Source organism: Heterocephalus glaber, unplaced genomic scaffold (genome assembly GCF_053883595.1).
Source record: "Heterocephalus glaber isolate CG9 unplaced genomic scaffold, H.glaber_assembly_v1.0 deba00001428, whole genome shotgun sequence".
NCBI lineage: Eukaryota > Metazoa > Chordata > Mammalia > Rodentia > Bathyergidae > Heterocephalus > Heterocephalus glaber.
Window position 1 is genome coordinate 12,782,484 of NW_028258293.1, and position 20,790 is coordinate 12,803,273.

Here is a 20,790-nt window from a genome sequence, read left to right on the forward strand (position 1 = left end):
TCCTGTAAACCCAGGGATGCCCTAGTCCAGAGCCTGTGAGCTTACCCATTACACACAACACCCCCCTCCCCTTCTGTTTTTTGTTTGCTTGTTGTTGTTGTTTTCGAGACAGAGTCTCACTAGGCAGTCCAGGATGGCTCTGAACTCACTATGTAGCTCAAATTGGCCTTAATCACTGTGGCCCAGTGATTCTCTTGCCTCAGCCTCCCTAGTGCTGAGATTTCAGGCGTGCACCAGGCATGCCTGGCAGCCTTCTCCCCTTCTGATAAACTGGCACCAGTGCTCCAGTTATTAAGCCTCAATCGGGCAGGTGACAGCTCTGATTATCTTCCTCCTACCCTTATATTTAGTCTCATTCTGCCTCCTCAGTAAATCTCAAATCCGTCTTGATTTTAGTTTAGTCCTTTTCATTCCAGTCTTGATTCTTTGATTCTTTTAAGAGCCACCTAAATGACTTCAGGCTTTCTTCTCACTGTCATGTCATAATCTAATGTGAAAATATTTTTTTAAAGTTGTCATAGCATCAGTCTCCTCACTTCTTAGCACCCTTGATCTCTCACTGCATAAACCCTCCAACTCAGCAACACAGGTCTCTTCTTGTCTCTAGAAAGTCCTTTGCCATCTTCATTTGCACCATGGCAGAGAGAGTGAGAAATATCTTTGAAAGGCTAGGTGCTTCCAGAAGCAAGCAACTGTGACACCTTGTTGTCGCCAGGTGGGGCCATTTTTGAGCCTACGGGATTGGCTTACAGGACTGCAGTTTGCCTGTAAAATGTGCACAGCCTTCCAACCCTGCTTTCCTAACAGTTTGGAGATCATCTGTTGGTCACCCCAGAGCTCTGCACAGATGGCAATTGGGTTGGGGCGGAGCTCTAGCAAAGGCAGCACCTGGCGCTCTTTCCCTTGTTCTGTTACCTGGCTGCCACTCAGGTGCAGCCAGTGTGTGCTTTTCCAATATTAGCTGAAGACTGGCCTCTCAGGCAGAGCCACTCCAGGGTGCATCTCTGCTCCCACCCAGGTGTCGTCTTTGGGTGCCTGGGCCAGTGCTCCCTGTTGCCATGGCATCTGTGGGCGCCCATGCCCATTGGGCAGGCAGGAGCCAATCGTCACGCCTGTCAGAGATAAAGGCATTTCCAGGGTGGGCTCCCTTTTCTTGGCCTCCTGGTGTTTCTTGAGGCGTGTTTGCACCCAGGTGTTTATTTCCCACTTTTCTCTGTTGTCCAAGCCTGGATTTCCCCCTTCAGAATTGGACAATCTGGTGGAGTTCTCTGCAAGGTAGTAGCTCCCATGGTGGGGCAGAGGACAAAATTTTGTTGCTATTTTGCTGTAGTAACCCCAGGAACTAACCCTGGGACAGCTTACTGATCTTCCATAGGCAGACGCTGCTGGCCACAGGCAACACTTTTGTGCCTGTAAGGGCTCTTCTAGATTACAAGCCCTTTCAATTAGCTCTGGGTTTCCAGGTGTAAGGAACTGAGTGTGGGTGGTTTATTTCCATGCTGTGTGAGAAAAAATGTTATAACCCTTGGGGAGACAGAAAGCTTGAATTTGAAGGGCTGTAGAATCCCACACCTCCCCTAGTCACAAGACACAGGCAAGTTACATTTACCTCTGTGAACTCCAGTTGCCTCATTTGTTAAATGGTTGTAACTACAGACTATATTTTCTCAGGTTTTGTGTAAAATTAAATAAGATAACATGGGCAAAGCAGTTAGCAGGTGTCTGGTTGTAAGTATTCAACAAGACCCAGGCAGCTGTTTTAGAAATGGTACAGCTGTACTGCTGAAGTACTCAAAGCGACAGTTGGCAATTATTTTCACATTCATCATTTTTTGCTTCTTCATCCAATGATTTATTTAGCCTGTTAATGTATTTGGGATATATTTACTAGGTGTCTACTATCAGTCAATTTTTGCTCTTGTCCACCTGTGTGAAGATCCAGCTCTCAGGGGAGTTGTGACTCCCCTCACAAGAACTGACGGAGTCAGGCCCAGCAGAGAGACTTGGTGGGAGATCCTGTTCCACTGGCAGTTGTGGGCTTGGAAATTTTCTGGAGCTCTGATTCCTTGGGTAGAGGCCTCTGAACAGAGTAGACCATTCTAGTGTTCAGGCAGCACTGAGACAGGACAGCTTTCCACTGACAACAGAGGTGTTGTCCTCCTTCTGAAGGACCAGCCAGCAAGCTGGAACCTGCTTTCTCTATGTTGGGGCTGTTTCCTAGGACTACTCTCTGTTGTGGTCCAATGTGCTTTGCTGTACAAGAATTCCTGGAACAACCCTACTGTGCTCCCAGCATCTTCCCTGTCTATTCTTGTAGTGCTCTCCCTTCCTGCCCCCACTGTGTTTCTGAGGGCCTGTCTCCAGGTGGATAGGAGTGCTTCTCACACTTGCTTTGGGATTATATGCCTTTCTGAGTCTTTTCTTTTAGCACTACCACCCTTGACCCCCTTTCCCTACAGTTGTGCTGTGCGGCAGAGACACTGCTGGGTGATTGAGAGACAGAGATGGCTAGCACACGTGCAGTCTGTGAACAGACATCACATGTGTGGTAAGAGGCATGACACTTAGTGCTATGGGTGTAGCTAGGGTGGAGCAGCTACTGTACCTCAGGAAGTCAGGGAAGGCTTTACCATGAAGTGAATGTTTTGAGCAATCTTAAAGGATTTTCCTGGGTAGATGGAGAAAGGAAATTGTAGTCAAGGAGAACAGGGTGCATAACAGTCTGAAATTCCATGATGTTCTTAGAGAAAATATAATGGAAAATGAATGGAACAAAGGGAATATATTATTTGGGGTTGAGATTTCATAAGTAGCACAGGGAGGAAAAGAATCCAAAAAGGTAAACAGAAGTAAAATTATGATGGGTTTGTAAACCATGCTGTGTAATTTAGACTTTGCCCTACCAGTGTTGGGAAACCGTGAAGGGCTATATATAGGAGCGTGATGTGCCTGGATTTGTGTGCAAGGAAGGTGGGATGTACAGCTGGAAGGGGGTAGAATGTCTCATTTGTCCTATAGCAATTCTATAAGGCAGACAACACAAACACTGTGGTATACTTTTTTACATCTGAGAACACTGAGGCCCTAGATTAAATCTCTTGCCATTGCTTTTAGAGCCAGAAAGCAGAGGACCTAAGATTCACCTGGATTCTTGGCTCTGAATCTTTTTCTCCCGGGCACATTGCCATTGTTAGCAGAGTCTTCTAGAAAGCTCCCCACAGCTGGGCAATATGTAGATGCTGATAGAGGCAATATGAAGGAAGTGGTCATTGATACAATCTTGTTGAAGGAGTATAGCACTGGAGTTTTGTGGCCTATGGTGTTGTCTCCTGACCTCTATGCCAGTGCACAGAGAGCAAGAAGCAGCGGGGAGCTTTGGGCTTTGAGTTCTGCATTGGCTTGACAAAATCAATTCATCACTGCCTCAGTCATTAACTCAGAGCAGCATTTGCTGCCTGATACTGGCACTTGTCAGTGGCTTGGTTCTGGAAGCCCTTGATCTTCAAGGCTGATCAACCCTGCAATCCACAACCCCAGGTGAACTCTGGCAGGCAGAAAGAAGCAGGTTCTTTCTTTCTCTGCATTTTATAAAGTGAAATAATTACTTAGAAAAAAACCCCCAAAGGTGACATGATGCAGCAGTAAACACTAGCTTGGAGATCAGGCAAAGCTGGGTTTTAGTTCTGTTGCTGCTACCCCAGCTAGCTGTGGAGGTGGTTTAATATGTATGTCTCCTTATCTCTAAAATGAGCAAAGCCAAACCTACCTGAAAAAAGTATTGTGTTGATTAAAATATGATGATGTTTATAAAGTGCCTTGCTGTGATACCTAGCACACATAAGTCCTCAATATATGATAATTTTTAATTCCTGTTCTGATCACTCACACCACCACTACTACTAATACCACTACAATTAAAGAGTACTTGAAAAATAGAGAATCTAAGAATAAAATCTTATAATTTTTTTTTTTTTTGGTACTGGGGATTGAACTCGGTTCTTGCGCTTGTGCAGCAGGCGGCAAAACCACTGAGCTAAATCCCCGGCCTAAAAATGTTATAATTTTTTTTTTTTAAAGTTTCAGAGTTTTTTATTCAAAGGTTGTCAAAAGAAATAAAACAGAAAAAAACTAACAATCTGATCAAATGCACAGTTCAAAAGTGTCTTTTGGTGTTTAACAAGTTCTAGGAAAGAAAACTACAGAGTTATCTTGAACTGGACAAATAAGTTACCACTGGCAAGTTTGTGGCACTAGTAAAACAAAAATAAAAAATTAACTCTCTTGATCATATAGATATCTCTATGAAAATCTTTTTTTTCAATCTGTACAAAAGGTCTTTCTTCATAAATTAATTTTTTTATAATTTAATGGCTGTCTACTATGTGATGTTTAACTGATTCTCTCTCTTTTTTTTTTTTTTTTTAATGTACAGAGGTTATGTTTCCCAAATCTTACCCAGACGAGTATGGCACTTAGTTCAGACATTTCTAGCAGCATATTTCCCCTCCCCTCTAACTGAGCTATCAAATTTCTGCCTTAACTAATGCAAAAATATCAAGTAGTGAGATACCCAGGTTTATAAACGTACTAGGTACATGGAGGGTGCTGTGTTCAGTCTGGACTTTCACAAAGCAGTACTATTTCAGGGAGCATAGAACCATTAATACCACAACTTTTAAAAAAAGGAAACAAAAACAAAACACATTTCTCTTATGACTATGCAATTTTCACTAGATTCTACACTTCTCAGAGCAGCAAGGACTTTTGAAACTATGAAATGTCACTGACATCTATAATCAAATACAAGCAATAAAATTTAAGAACTAAAAAATACTCAGAAGAAACAACTGCTTAGCCCTAGCTCCTGCGCTAGGAGGATTTGGTCTGTGGAAACAGGGAGGGCCAGCAACCTGTCCCCACACAAAAGAAAATAGACTCTGAAAATCTTATAATATTAATACCAAGATACAACTTGTACCTGGATAATTTAGTTATATTTTCCTCAAATCACCCCCACCCCATTATTTCTAAGTATACAAGATTTTTTTCCCACCATTAAGTTTATTGGTACATTTTGGGTATAAAATACATTTACATACATCACTGGGATCTTGTACCATTACATGAGTCTCTTGGTTCTTATTTTTTTCCCCCTTCCCCTGCCCTCCCCTCACCCCCTCCACCCCTCCCCACTTGCAAAGATCCTGTTTCCATTTTTTTCCCTTTCTCATATATTTTATCCCCTCTTTCCTCTCCCCCCCACCTCCACTGGCCCCCTAGACCTTTACTTCCTATCACACAATATCAATTACACATTTTTAAAATTAAAATATCAAGACCTAGGAGACATTACCACAGATTTTACAGAATTTAAAAGGATATAGGAAGCATATTTCAAAAATCTGTTTTGAAATAAATTTGATAACTTCTAAGAAGTATCTTGGAAGACAAATTAATGAAACTAACTCTGGAAGAAATGTAAAATTTGAATAGCACCTATTAAAGAAAGTATATTCCTAACTTGAAAACCTACCTATATGACAACAACAGGCTTGTGTACATTTTAACTGATAAATTATATCAAACATTTAAAGCAGAAAAAAAAAGAACACTTCTCCCCTCATTTTAGGAAATCAACATTGTGCTAATCCTAAAACTGGATAAAGATAATAGAAGAAAAAAGTGTGAACATAGATAGAAATTTGTTTAACAAAACAAACTATCAGGAGTCAGATCTGGCAGGATGTAGAAAGTGGTTTTGTTATAGGGATGGCAGTGTTGGTTCAGCTTTGGAAGATCCACCCCCACAAGTCATCATTTTAACAGAGGAAAGGAAAAAGCCATATGATCCTGTCACTAGTTGGAGAAAAAGTATTGGACTAAATTCCACAGCTGTTCATGGTAAAAGCTATCAGGAGACTAGAAGTAGAATAGAACCTTCTCAGCAGATTAAAGACATGTACTCCATACTTCCAGTGAAAATGCCTTATATAAATGGACAAGATACAATGCTTTCTCCTTCAGGTGGGGAACAAGGGAAGATATGCTTACTTTTTATCTGTCCATTAAACTTTGAAACCTAGGCCCCACCAAAATAGTCTGGCAATAAAATGACACAATTAGGACAGGATTGGCAAGGTAGAAGCAAAATCTTTATATGTAGATGAAATGATCATCTATAGAGAAAATACTAAGAAATCTCTAGGAGCCCCTAGAACTTGTATTTGAATTTAGCAGGATTAGAAAACACACGGTATATATATAAATTCAGGTCTGTGTATACTTGCTATAAATGAAGAATTGGATATTGAAATTTAAAAGTTATGTAGGAGTACAAAGGACCTAGGAAAGTTAAAAAAAAAACAGTGTTGGAAGACGTTTAGTACCTCATTTTAAGCCTTCTTCTAAAGCTACAGTAATCAAGGCAGTGTTGGTGTAAAGAAAGATATATAGATCATTTGAATAAAACAGAGAATCTAGAAATAGAACCACACATATATGATCCACTGAGTTTTGAAAGATTATTTAACATTAGCATTTTTATAGAATATAAATTCAAGAGCCGAGGAAAAGATAGTGTTTTCAGCAAACGGCACTAGAACACCTGGTATCCGTATATAAAAAATTAACCTCAACCCTTTATTTCCATAAATGAAAATAACTTGGAGGGATCTATGAACCTAAATAAGAAAGCCTAAAAGTATAAAACTTTAAGAAGAAATTATAAGGGAAAATGTTTATGAATTTAGGGTAGGCAAGAACTACCTAGTATACAAAAGATATGGTGTATAAAAGGAAAAAATTGATAAATGAGATTCCATCAAAATTTAGAACTTTAAATGACATCATTAAAATGAAAAGTAGTCCTTAAACAGACCATATTTACAATGCATATAACCTACGAGCAGAATATATAAAGAATTCTTAGAGCTCATTAATAGACAACCCAATTAAAAAGTAGACATAAGAAGATGATAAATAGCCAGTACAGCACAAGGAAAGGTATGCAACTGTAGAATCAGAAAAATACTAATCAGTACAATAACAAGATTGAATTATACACTCATTAGGGAGATGAAGTTAAAAGTTTTAAAAGCCTTGTCATGACTTTTTCTTTTCATTGGATTCTTCCCCTTTGCGTTTAATTTGTCACACCCAATGGATTCATTCTGCTGGGTTTCCTGGGGTTGTGATCCTCATTGTCTTTTCCCAGAGTATTCTCTAAAATTGTTTGGAGTGCCAGTTTGGTATTCATGAAGTTCTGAGGTGCTCTTTATCATGAAAGTATCTTAATTCTCCATCAATTTTGGAAGATAGTTTTGCAGGGTATATCAATCTGGGTTGGAGGCTGTTTTCCTTTAGGGCTTGAAATACATCCCTCCGAGCTCTTCTTGCCTTGAGGGTTTGCATTGAGAAGTCTGCTGGGATTCTGATGGGCTTTCCTTTGTATGTGATTTGTTTCTTTTCTCTCACTGCTTGTAGAATTTTATTCTTCTGTTGGATTTCTGGAATCCTAACTATTATATGCCTATGTGTAGATTTTTTTTGATCAAGGCTAGCTGGAGTCCTATATGCCTCACTCATCTGTATGTGAAATTCTTTTTCCCTGCTTGCGAAGTTTTCTGCCATCACTTCTGTGAACATTTTTTTTTATGTCATCTGCACTCTCTCCTCTTTCTTCATTGACTCCTATCTGTCTTATGTTATTGTTCTTTGTATCATCTAGCAGCTGCTGGATTGATTTCTCATGTTCCCTTACAATTTTAAAGCAATTTTTCTTTTCCTGGTCACTAATTGCAATCTTATCTTCTATATGTGAAATTCTATCCTCACATTGGTTCATTCTGCTGCACAGACTTTCGATGGAGTTTTTAATCTCCTGGAAATCTGTTTGCATATGTTTTATGGATTCCATTTGTTTCCTATGTTGAGATTCCATCATGTTCCTCAGATCCTCTATTTTTTTATCTTTGTCCTCTCTAGATTTATTAGTCATGTGTTGCACTATGGGAGGAATCTTTGCTGTTATCTGAGTAATTATTTCTGATTTCATTTTTCCCAGATCCTCTTTTGTTGCCAGTTCAGAGAGTCCAGGTGGTTGAGTATCAGATTGTTCCATCTCATTTCCCTTTGGGGTTGCTGTAGGTGATCTGGAAGTCTGTTTTTGAGGCTTGTTTACATGTCTTCTCATTTCCACGGGCCGGGGCTTGCTTCTGTCTCCCGCACGGCTCACCTTCTCTGCCCTAGGAGCATGGAATGGCTGCAGGGGAGCTTCCTTCCAGGTGCTCGGACTGGCTCAGCTTCTCTTGCCTAGGAGGTTGGAATGGTGGTGGGGGAGCTTCCTTCCAGGTGCTGGGACACTGGCTCAGCTTCTCTGCCTTAGGAGCATGGAATGGTGACGGGGCAGCTTCCTTCCGGGTGCTGGGACTGGCTCAGCTTCTCTGCCCTAGGAGCGTGGAATGGCAGTGGCGGAGCTTCCTCCTAAGTACACAAGATTTTATAGCTAGGGGGGACTTTTTTTTTTTTTCTGAGGTAGGAACTACATTGTATTTCTTTCTTCTTATTTTTAATAGATTTTTCCCCTGAATATAAAAATAGTAGGTAAAATTCAGAGGGTACAGAAAAAGAAAAATCATTCTCATAATCCTCATCTCATCCCTAGAACAGTAATCACTGTTAACACTTCAACCTATCTCCTTCTAGTCATTTTTATTCTTGTTTTATTATAGAATCAGTATCATGTTATATATACAATGTTATGTGAGTTTCCAGTTTGCACAGTAACATGAATATTTTCCTATTATTATAAGCATCAGTTTCTAAAACTGCTTAATAGTTCATCAGATGGCTCTATCATATGTATATATTATATATTTCCACACTGTTAGATGTCTAAATTTTTTCCTATTCGTAAGTCTAAACTGCTTCCTATAACAGACCCAAGAAACGAGCCAGAAGCTTATAATGAACTTGTGCTATATATGGCCCTGGGTGAGCCATATTGCAGCCCTAAGGTAAATCACAAACCTAGCCAGCTTCAAAGGAGTTCTAGAAACTGGACAATCTGGACTATTTACTAAGGGCAAAATTTACAGAGGCTTCTTTGCTGAGCACTGGGGAGCCCACATAAATGTACAGAGCCCTCTTCTCTTTGGAAGCTGGGTTCATGGGGCACAGCTTGTCCACAGGAAGAAGCTTGCTGCCCCTTCTCGCCTACCAGTGTGGAGACAGCCTCCTGCATGCCAAGTTACTTCACTGTCAGTGCCTCTGCTGAGAACCTTTGAATTTGTTTCCTGATGCTTTTCCCCAGAAAACAATGTCTAATGTCAAGAAAGGAACTCTTGTGAAAATCAGGAGATTCAGCATGGCTATAGTCATAATTTTTTTTAAAAAAATTTTTAATTGGCAGGTAAAATTGTTATATATACACACACATGATATATATATATATCATGTATAACATGATGTTTTGAAATCTGTATACATTGTGGAACGGCTAAATCAAGTTAATATACACATTACCCCATGCTTGCTCTATTTATGGTGGAAAAACTTTAAAAATATTAGATTTTTTCAAGAATACACTATATTGTTATTAACTAGAGTCACTTGTGACAATATTGATGAACCTGAAGGACATTATGTTAAGTGAAATAAACCAGGCACAGAAAGACAAACACCACATGACCTCACTCTTATTTGGAATCATTCATATGAAATCAAAAAAGCTGATCTCATAGTAGAGAATAGAATGGTGGATTTGCCTTAGTGTTGTCACAGGCTTGCTCTAAGACCTGAGGCAAGTTACTTCCCTTGCCAAGCCTCTGTTCCTCCTGGTAATATAGGTGGTCTCCAGGGCCCTGCCCACATTAACATTCCAGAGTACCTGAGACCTTTCTCTTGCCAGGAGCTAAAGTGAGCATCCTGGTAAAAGTCACAGGATGCTTCTCCAGAGTCTAGAGTTCCTCTTAATTAGTACCTAGGGAGCCACTTATGTTTTTTTTTTTGGAACTGGGGATCAAACTCAGGATCTTGTGCCTGCGAGATAGGTGGCAGCACCACTGAGCTAAATCCCTGGCCCGCCACTTATACTTTTAGATTCCCAGTCACTTCCTCCCAGTATCATGTTGGAACATGCCAAGACCAAAAGGCAAGAAATGTCTCCTACTGCTTGGGAACCCTGGATTCAGAAACCTAAATGACTGTCTTTCACATATTAAGCATTTTTTCCTTTATGTACTTTTATTTTTTCTCTCATTTAGCAGATGTTAACTGAGTTGCAGGCTTTGTGTAGTGTGTTTGTGTGATACAGAGGTGAAGGAGACTTGGCCTTGCTCCCAGGACATATGCAGTCCAGTGAGGAGACAGGAAAAATGCTAAATGGCAACAGGTATTTACTACAATACTATGCCTAATAAAAGGGCAAATTACAGGAGTGCCCGAGTCTGCCTAGAAGCAGCAGCAGAAGGGTCTTGGTGGATGCTTTGAGGTTTTAAAGAATGAGTAAGGGTTTTTTAGGTGAGTAGTAGGAAAAGGCATTCTGGGTGGCAGAACAAGCATGTACAAAGGCCTGTAGGTGTGAGAGAACAGGGTGTATACAAGGAACTGCAGGGTTTATGTAGCTTCGAGGGAAAGGGAGAATGAGCAGTGGAGAAAGTCGAGCGTCTCCTCAGCCCGGTCTGTTTCCACTGAATTCTTTGCTCATTTTATCAGTCCAGATGAGAACGATGGTCTTTTTAGTTCAGTTTCCAAAATCTGTTATCTTTATTGCCTTATCTTTCCATTTTTAAAGTAACATATGCTCATTATAGAAAGTTTGAAAAATACAAAAAAATAGAAAAAAATTACTGTAGTCTAACTGATTAAAGACAACTTCCTTCACATCTTGGTGCAGTTCTCTTTAAAGGTTTTTTCACTCTCTCTTTATGTATCTGTTAATAGGTTGTAATTATAGTTTTAACCTTTGTATATAGTACTTCTTTATATTTCTTTCCTAAAATTTGCCACAAATGGATGTTAGTGTCATTAGAAAGTAACAGTTATTATAAAATATACTGCTATATGTTTTATCTAGTATATTTTCTTTCTTTTTACAGATCTCTTGTGGCTCAGAGCATAATTTGGCAGTAATTGGTAAGTAATTTTTATACTGATACTGTGTTTTTTCTGAAACTCATATGACAGAATTGGAGAAGACTTGATTAACCAAAAGCCAGGGTGCACATGTGTATATGTATTGGGGAAATTTAGGGAGATGGAAGCCGGGGATTACCAAGAGTTTACTAAACGCGCCTTTCCTGAAAACTTTATTCCATGTCATTGAACACCTTTATAAGGTGCCCAAGCTGGCCTTCTTGCCTCAGGAAGTGGCACTTGGGGATCATAAAGAACTTATGGGCTTGGGGCATCATGTATAGACAGCCAGGCATAAAAAGGAGAAAGAGAGAGGAGCTTGGTTTGTAGTTCCATATTAGAGTACTTCCCTGCCTTGTGTGAGTCCCTGGATTCAGTCCCAGTACTGTTAAAAAGAAAAATGGAGGGCCGGGGATTTAGCTTAGTGATTTCGCCACCTGCTGCACAAGTGCAAGGACCCGAGTTCGATCCCTGGTACCAAAAAAAAAAAAAGAAAAGAAAAATGGATTGGACAGTTTCTGGTTCCTTAAATAAATCCTTTCTACCAAGTTCTTTCTTCTTGATGTGGCTCTTTCTTTGGAAATACACAGCTCTGCTCACTTCCCCTCACTGTCCTGTATTAAGTAACACTAAGGAACTCCCAGTTGGACTCAAACGTCTGATTGAGATTTCCTCTTCATTGGCTCTACATATCCCAAGTTCAGTGCTTTTAGGGTTAGACCTATGAGCGATGCATTTAGGAAGCCTTTTCACTACTTTCACAGGTCGAGTCAGTCTCCGACTCATAGCATGTTAGATCCAGTGTAGTCCCGAGTGCCTGAGTTCAGTAGGCTTCTACTTAATACTAGTGTGAACTTGACAAGGTGTCAACTCCTCCATATCTCATTTTCCTCGTCTTTAAAATTGATGGCTATAGTGTCTATTTCATAACGTTGTGAGGGTTACGTGAATTTATGTACAGAAAACTCATAGAATGGCACCTAGCTCTCAGCAAGGGCTTCAGAATTCTAAGTTGTTGTTACCAGACATGATTAGTTCAAGGAGTTGCCTTGTTTTGAGCTTTAGATCCCCCATCTCTAAAATGGAGGGCTTAAAACAAAAAACCAAGTTTTCCTCCAGCTCTGGTATTTTAGTTCACATCACAATCTCACTCTGCCTATCTTGTGTCAGTGATTTCTGTTCCTGTTTCTCTCTCCTAGCCCCTGACTCTAAACCTTGAAAGGCAAGGCCCCTATGTTTTCTTCTTGTTTCTTGTGTATTCACAGCACCCAGCACAGTGCCTGGCCCTCAGTGAAGACTCAAGCACTCTTGAATTGAGCTGGACAGGCTCATCTGCCTGGAATGGCAGTAGTTTGAAGCACTGTTTTGCAGGCCCTAAAGTGATGTGCAAAGAGGCAGAACCAAGGACAGCAGAGGAAGGAGGCTGTCAGCAGCAGAGGGGAGCCAAAGGGGCTCTAGTCAGATAGAAAGCTAGAAAGGGTAACAGCCAACCTGCATGCTTTGCAGCAGTAACAGATCATTTATACTGGCACTGCTCCAGCCTCCACGTAATTAAGACAAGCTAATGCAAGAGTCAGAGGCAGTACCTAGAATGTGCTACTGCTGCCACCACTGTCACCACCACTACTTCTGTTACTAGACTCGGAGAGGGCAGTTTCCTCTGGGACCAGCATAAGCAAGAAGACTGAAGGGGATCTGAATACACAAAAGCAAAGAAGGGATGAAGGAGGGGCCAGGGCCAGAGCTGACTGATCAGCAGACTGAGCTGACATAGGCTGCCTGGAGCCCTAGAAAGCGCGAGGATGGCAGGCAGACCGCCTCGGTCTACACTGGGTCCATCTCTGTGTGAGCTTCCATTTTCCCCCCTCATCTGTGTAACAGGGTGAGAATTCCTCCTTGTAGGATTGTGGGGAAAGATGAGGTGATATAGAATGTGAAATGCCTGGTCTTTTGCCTTTGTTTCTCATCTCCCTTGGTAGAGGTAGGAAGAGGGGAGACTCACCTGTCAGCATTGCCAGTCCTAGTGAGGTACTTCTTGATGAGGAGCAAGAAATGATGCCATTCTGGAAAGTTATGCCCAAGTGCAGAGGCCATCAAAGGTAGTGGGCAAGCAGGGCAGGCCAGTGAGCTCCTTGAAAGTGGACTTATTTTTTGTTTTGTCCCCAGTGTCCAGAGCCTGGCGCACTGTCCGCTGAGTGGAAGGTTGTGGAGTCAGGAAAGGTGACACAGGACTCGGCATCGCCTGCCTGCCTGCCTGTGAGCTGGGAGCCAGATGCTCCCACCACGGGCGCAATGTGGCCCCCAGTGGGGCCCCGCAGGGGGCATGCTTTGCAAGCAAAATGACAAGAAGCTGCCTGTTAGGCCTGGCAGGAGGCCAGCAAGAGGGAGACAAGCTGGAGGGAGAGAAGAGCTCTGCTGGCTCACAGGCCTGTTTCTCCCAGCCAGCTCCTCCTGTCGCCTGCCTGCCTGCCGTTGCCCACCTCAGATGGGATTCCCTGCCTTCTGCCTCACTCCCTGAGCTTTTGCCTATCAGTGCCTGGTGCTGCACCCACCATAACAGGCATAACTCAGTAGTGGAATAGACTAGAGCAGAATATAAAGAAGCCGGACTTCGTCAAGGGTAGAATCAGCCTTAATGTCAAGTCAACATTCAACAGACAGATCAGTTTGGAAAGGGAGGTGAGGTAGAGAAGGGTAAAGGACAAAACTGGGAACTTACTCTGTCTCAAGGAGTGGACACAACCCCACAAAGTAGATTTGTTGTACCTGTTCTATAGTGAAGAAGACTGAGACTCAGTTTTCTAAACTGGTTAAACAGGTAGCCTGAAAATAAGTACAGGAGACGGTAGAGATATCTCCCTGCCTCCCAGGACTGCTCTTTCCACTCTAGCATGTCCTGTGGCCTGAAGTAGGAAAGGGTAGTGATTCAGAAGAGCACAGGCACTGGGGTCAGAGAGTCTAGATTCGCATTCTGCCTCCTCCGCTTATGGGCTCTGTGGCTTGTGTAATTGGCTTAGCCTCTCTGTGTCTTGATCACTTCATCCAGGATAACATATTATTGACCTCATGTGGTTGTTATGTAAAGTGCTAAGAACAATGTCTGGCACAAAGTAAAGCTCCAGTAAATATTAGCTGTTATCATCACTATGATTATCATTATTGTTACATGTTGAGAACTCAAGAAAGGAAGTTTTGTAATTGACTACAGGAAGGCCTGTGGCTCAGGGTGAGAATCATAGGCATTAAAGAGGAGGTGTCTTCCTTGACCTGGATGTCAGGATCTGGGGCGAGATCTCGGCATAGCTACAGGATGGCTCCGTAAACTTGAGCCTATGGACGTAGACGCCACTCCCACAGCCTTGGAAAAGTGCCGATCACATTTGTTCCAGGCCAGGATTCTGTTGTCCACTCTCCCAGGCAAGGACCCAGGCCCTGAGTGTTCCAGGCTGGGCAAGCTCGCTGCAGTCACAGTTGTTTTCTCCTTGTATGCTGCTACTCTAGTTGCTCCCAGGTTTCTTCCCCTTCATTTGTAGTTTGCTTTCGTTCTTTCCTTGATTTCCCAAATAAGTTTTTCTGACATGTTTGGTTTCTTCCACTTGGTGCCCCTGTGGCTAGGCAGGATGGTCAGGTGGTGTGAGTTAGTGCTCTGCCCACAGGGAGAACTACTGGAGCTGGGCATGGAGAGACTCAGGTAATAGTCGAGGAGAGCTGAGGCCGCCGGCTATAACGGCTTACCCCTCTCTACCTGTGTGGCTCTTACAATGGCTGTGCCTCACTGAGCCAGCAGGTGCCTTCCCTGTGAAATGATGCCATGATACCCACCCCCAGAAGTGGGTCTTCCTCATGGCATAGGTATGTCAAGTTCATTCTCCGAGTCTGCCACACTCCCCTGGTGCTTGCGCACCTGGCTGGTTTATTGGTTTCCTTCCTTCCCTCCCTCCCTTCCTTCCTTCCTTTCCATCCAGGATTTCCCTGCCCATCTGACAGCATTTTCTGGCAGGTCCCATTTGTGGGCGCCCGCCGAGGTCAGCAGAGGTGAGCAGAGGGATCATGGCCCACACTTGCTCAGAGGATCCTTGGTCCTGGAGGTAGGATCCTCACATCTGGCTGTCTTCAGGCCCCTTATCTCCACGTCTGGCTGAATTGGCTCCAGCTGTTTTGCTTCCCCCAGGAGCGGCTTATTTTGGCTCAAGTGGCCAATTTGCTTGCCTCCTTTCCTTTTTCCTGATGTGCAGTTGTTCAGCCTTCCCGTCCTGCAGCAGAAAAAGAGCTGACTGCGTTGCTTCTCCCTGCTCTGCAGACCCTTGGAAGGACTCTATTGGTGGCCTTTTCCTGAAGCAGGGGGCTTGCCAGACAAGCAATTTTAAAGATTGGATATTGCCAGGAAAGTGTTGTACCTCCTTCTCTGCCAAGCAAAGGCAAGTGCTTTGAAGTTACACTCTGCTCATTGATTTATTTTCTGTTTTACTGATGATTTCCAGTTGTTGAACATCTGTACGTTTGTTATATGTATAGCAGAACATCTGACCTTTGCCTGAAACTCATCAAAGAGAGTCATGTGAGATCTCATAGAAAAATTTAATAGAAATAACTCTTTTAGAAGGAGGGCACAGGCTATTTTTCACCCCAGAGCTTTGAAGAGTGCATTGAGGCGGGTTCAGAGTTGTCTGTTCTTATGCACAGGGTGGTAGGCAGCAGAGAAATGCTTTACCTATATTATCCCATTTAATCCCATAGGAAATCAATGGGTTACTACTATGTTAACCCAGTTTTTAGATAAGGGAAGATGAAACAATGTGCCACACCCAAGTCATACATTTGGGAGGAACCTGTGTGTCAGATTTTTAATCCTAGTCTCTGACTTCAGAACCTGTAGACAGCTAACCTGTGCTGCCTGTCTGCAGACTGGTGACGGTCTGGTGTGTTTTTAAGTTCATTAGGTAAGAATGTTCATCTCTTCAGTTTATTTCCCTACCAAGGCAAGTTGGTGCACACCCATAATCCCAGCACTTGGGAGGCTGAGGTAGGAGGATCAAAGTTTGAGTCCCTCCTGGAGAACTTACTGAGACCCTGTCTCAAAAAGAAAAAGCACTGGGATGTAGCTCAGTGCGAAGGCCCTGGGTTCAATCCCTAGTACAGAAAAGAAAAAAGAAAGAGAGAGCAGAGAGGAAAAGAAAAGAAAAAAACAGCAACAACAGGGAAAACATAGTTCCCCTTTCATGTTGGCAAGTTCCTCTGTATACCAAGCCTAAATCTCTTCTGCTTCAGATTAAGTAATTCTCTGCATAATGACCAGATAGAGTTGTGAAATCAATAACATTGTTTTGAAAAGCCACTTCTTTTCGGATCCTTCTTCCTCTTTCCATTGTCCTTTTCCACTTAAAAAATTAATGTACTTATATAATTTTTGAATGATTAATACATGTATATAGATCAAAACTTAAATGTAAAATGAACTTCCTTCTCTTGCAACACATGGAGCAAATGCTTACTATGGTGTTAGTTTGTTCTGTATCCTTCTAGTGCCTTGTTTTACATATAAATGGACCTCAAAATATTTCTTACGCCTCCTTTAATCTAAATAGCAGAATGCTATGCGCAGTGTCTTTTTCTCAGCAGTTTATCTGGTAGATCTTTACATATCAGTATAAAAGCCTTCTTAGTTATTTTTACAGCTACATAATATTCCAGTGTTCCTATGTACTGTAATTTAAGAAGTACCCTCTTTTTTTTTTTTTTTTTAAAGGAAAGACTTTTTTTTTTTTTTTTTGGTACCGGGGATCGAACTTGGGTCCTTGTGCTTGCGCAGCAGGCGCCAAAACCACTGAGCTAAATCCCCGGCCCTAAGAAGTACCCTCTTTATGGACATTTAGATCATTTCCAGTCTTTGTTATTACAAGCAATACTGTATCTAATAACTTTATATATGTGTTATTTTATGTGTGGGAGGATATAGTTGTAAGATGAATTAATTCCTGGAGATGAAATTATTGTATCTAAGAGAAAATGTATTTTAAAATTTGCACATTACTGCAAAATTGGCCTCTCTAGGGATCATACCATTTTTTTGCTCTCAACAGCAATGTGGAAGAGTACCTGTTTTTTTCAGCTTCCCTAAAAGAACATGTTAAAATTTGGATTTTTGCCAATTTGATCATGAACAACTACTCAAAGCAGATTTTGTCTTATTTGTAAAATGAAAATACAAAATATATATAGTACACAAATCTTAAGGGTTCAGGTTGATGAATTTTTACACATATACATTACCTAAGAAAACAACACCCTTTGCAAGTACTAAACATTCCAAGCACCCCAGAAGGCTACCTCCTGTTCTATCACGGTCAGTAACCCACCCCCAGAGCTGACCTCTGTTCTGGACAAGACAAGGTTTGCCGTGTTTAAATTTTATGGCACTCTTCTGTTTAGCTTCTGTTATTCAACACATTGTGTCTATAAGAATCATTCATGCTGTGTATATAATAGTTCCTTTTTATTGCTTAGTAATGTTCTACTGTGTGATTATGCCACAACTGACTTATCCATTTGACTCGAACACTTGGTTTTCCAGTTTAGGGATTATGAATAAAGCTGCTATGAATATTCTTGTACAGCCTTTTGGTGAACGAACATACATACATTTATTTCTTCTAGGTACGTAGTAGGATTTCTAGGTCATATGTTTAACATTAGCAGATACTATCAACAGTTCACCAAAGTAGCTTGGTCTTTGAGGCACAAAATTGACCACTCATTTTAGCATGATGCTCTGGTCCTTGTAGGGTTGCATGTAATAGCAGAAATGGAATTGTAACTCATTGCACTTGTTTATAAGTACTGAAGAAGCTTAGAATCTTGCAAAAGTAAATCAAGGCAAAAATGATAAAAATTGACATGAGCTAGACCCCTTCTACAGTGCAAAGGTTGAGCTCTACTTTCAGCTTTGCCACTTTCTGTATGATCCTACGCACTTAGTTAGACAGACAGTTTCTAAAATATTCTGTACTTGTCCAAGTCTGTCCTCATGTCCACAAACTGTGTTGTATATCTGAATGGCCCTGGCCTGTCTGTACTTGCGTTGCATTCACATGTTTGTTAAATTCTGAGTGAGTATTATATAATTTTCCTCAATCTGTCCCTTCAGCTTACTAGACGTTGATCATGTCCCATGTAGCATTTTGGATACTGCAGAGGAATGTAGTGAATGGTTGTTATCTCATGGAGCTCATGATTTTTTTTCTTCTTTGGTTTTTATCTTTATTTTTTTATCAGTGCGTATTTGTCACACATATTGATCACATTCATCATAGGGAATTTGTATCTGTACATGATATATCTTGATTCTTCTTTTTTTCCCATTCCCCTTCCCCTCTTCAACCCCCCCATTTACAAAAGCTTTGTTTCCATTTTTTCCCTTCTATTCTCTTTTTCCTTTTCCCTTCCTTCCCTTCCTCCTTCCTCCTCCCTTGTTTCCCCTTCCCATTTGAACATGGAACTCATAATTGAACAGGAAAAGATTTATAAAATAAATCTGGCACATATTTTCCACTTTCTTAATGAATGAATGAGTGAATGAATGAATGAATACAAATGCAAGTGGTTGATCAGCAAGACAGCATGTGGAGCTGATAAGGGTTATTAAGATACTTCCAAAGTTGACAGTTATAGGAGGAGTTAAGACTTCTAAAGGATAAATCCTTTGTCACAGGCGTGACAGTGGTTGAATATCTACCAAGTGCTGGCACCGTTCTGAGCATTTTGCAAGTATCTTCTCATTTAGTCATCACCTTACAAAGTAGAAAGTAGAGAGATGAGAATTGTCTCCATTTCCCAGGTGGGAAACTGGACAATTAAAGAGGTAGAGGCCAGGATTCAATCTAACATCTGCTGAGTTTGAGGGTTTTCACTTTTCCCTCATTGTGCTATTCCTTGTAGTGATCAGGCTTTGGATATTTAGCTTATCAATCAGCATCAACTGAGCTTTTAGGTTGCGTGTGACTTTTGAAGACAGAAAGTATCCACAGCAAAGCTAGCATAATTGATAGTCTGGAGCGGCAGAGGCCAGACCTTTGTGTATCCTCAGAGCATAGCACTTGGGAAACCACCCATGTGTAGCATTGGGCAATTTTGACAGTGGACAAGCCATCAGGCCAGTGAGCCTGTTCTGTCCTACTGAATTCTGGGCATCACCACCTTATCTCCATGTGAACACCTAGATTCATAATGTTGTCCCCAGCACCCATAGGCCTGTCTACTACCTACCCAGTGATTGGTGTTCCTGCTGCCTCTTATCTCTGTGGAATCCTCTCTTTCTCCCAGGTACACCTAAAGCTCATAAATGCAGAGCAGCTGTGAACATTCATTCACAAGTGCTCTCTCTGAGCAGGGCTTCAGCAACACTCCACTTGGCCATTCATGATATATTCATTCATTGAGAGCCTGTACATACTATGTAGCAGAAAGAGAACCAGGCCTAGAGACCTGAGTAGTAGACAAGCTGCTGTCACTTTGGACAAGTGACTCCTTTTCTGGGCCACTTTCTTTTTATAGATAAAATGAGAATTAATGTGATCTTCCAGGTCTCTTTCAGCTCTCACACTTTCTGAGACTGTTTTGTTCATCCATAAATTTCACACCTTCACCCCAACATGGGGCTAGGGAATGCGTCTCAGAAGGGATGATACGTGAGGTGAATCTTATAGAGTGAGTAGGAGGAAAAGAAAGGCCTTTCAGTGGGTGGAACCAACATAGACCAAGGCACACAGAAAGCATAGCAAATTGAGGAGGGACAGAAGTAGCAGGAGGGGAGCAGAGCTTTGAGAGACAAGACTGCAGGTCCTAAGGGCCTTGAATGTTAGGCTAAGAAGCTGAGACTTTGTCCTGTGGGGCAGTGGTGGCAGGAAAGATTCAAAGCAGAGAAATGCCTTAATCTGATCTATTTTCAGAAACTAGGTTTGGTCTAGTGGCTTTGTAAAATATTAATTTGTAAATTTGTGCTTTGTAGCTGAGACAAGGAATGCTGCTAACTTTCTGGTCTTCAGCACACTGGATATCAAGGTCTGATTGTAAAAGGAAAGAAAAAAAGCAAAGATAAGAGAGAGAAGGTGGAGGTGGGGGAGGGAGAGAGAGGGAAAAGAAAGTGGAAAATATGATGCTAGCTCTGAAATCCCCATGAGGCCCACTCAGATTCTGCCCCACTGTAGTTGCAATTCCAGGCCCAGCCCAAGACCAGCTCCTCCCTCCTCTCATGGCAGCCAAGCCAAGCACCTGACTTGGTCAGAAAACCCCACAGGGTAACCCCAGTGTGGCGTGCACACATACCCTTTGTGTATGCTGTTGGCTTCACAGCATACGGTGCTTCGACTCATTGCCTGTCGTTCTCACAGTAACTCTAAAGTTCTGAGGGAAAGTACAGTCCCTACTGAAGAGTGAGTTGACAGAATCTCAGAGGGATTGCATGTTTTGCCCCAAGTGGCATCATATGGTGTAAGAAGCATGAGGACTTGGAGTTAAGAAGTCATGGGTTCTGTTTCTAGCTCTGGTACTTAATATCTGTGTGAACGTGGGCAAAGTTACTGCCTTCTCTGAACTGTGGGCTTCTCATCTCTCTAGCTTCTGTAAGTGTTTGTCATGGACACAAACTATGTGGTTATACAA

General features: G+C 41.8%; 1 protein-coding gene across 1 annotated transcript in view; it reads left to right on the plus strand.

Annotated features, from left to right (window-relative positions):
* The window catches only part of Sergef (secretion regulating guanine nucleotide exchange factor), a 220,468-nt gene that overhangs the window by 136,937 nt on the left and 62,741 nt on the right, over nt 1-20,790 (plus strand). The window contains 1 exon segment of the mRNA XM_087211592.1: nt 11,097-11,133. Within this exon segment, the coding sequence (XP_087067718.1) occupies nt 11,097-11,133 (37 nt within the window).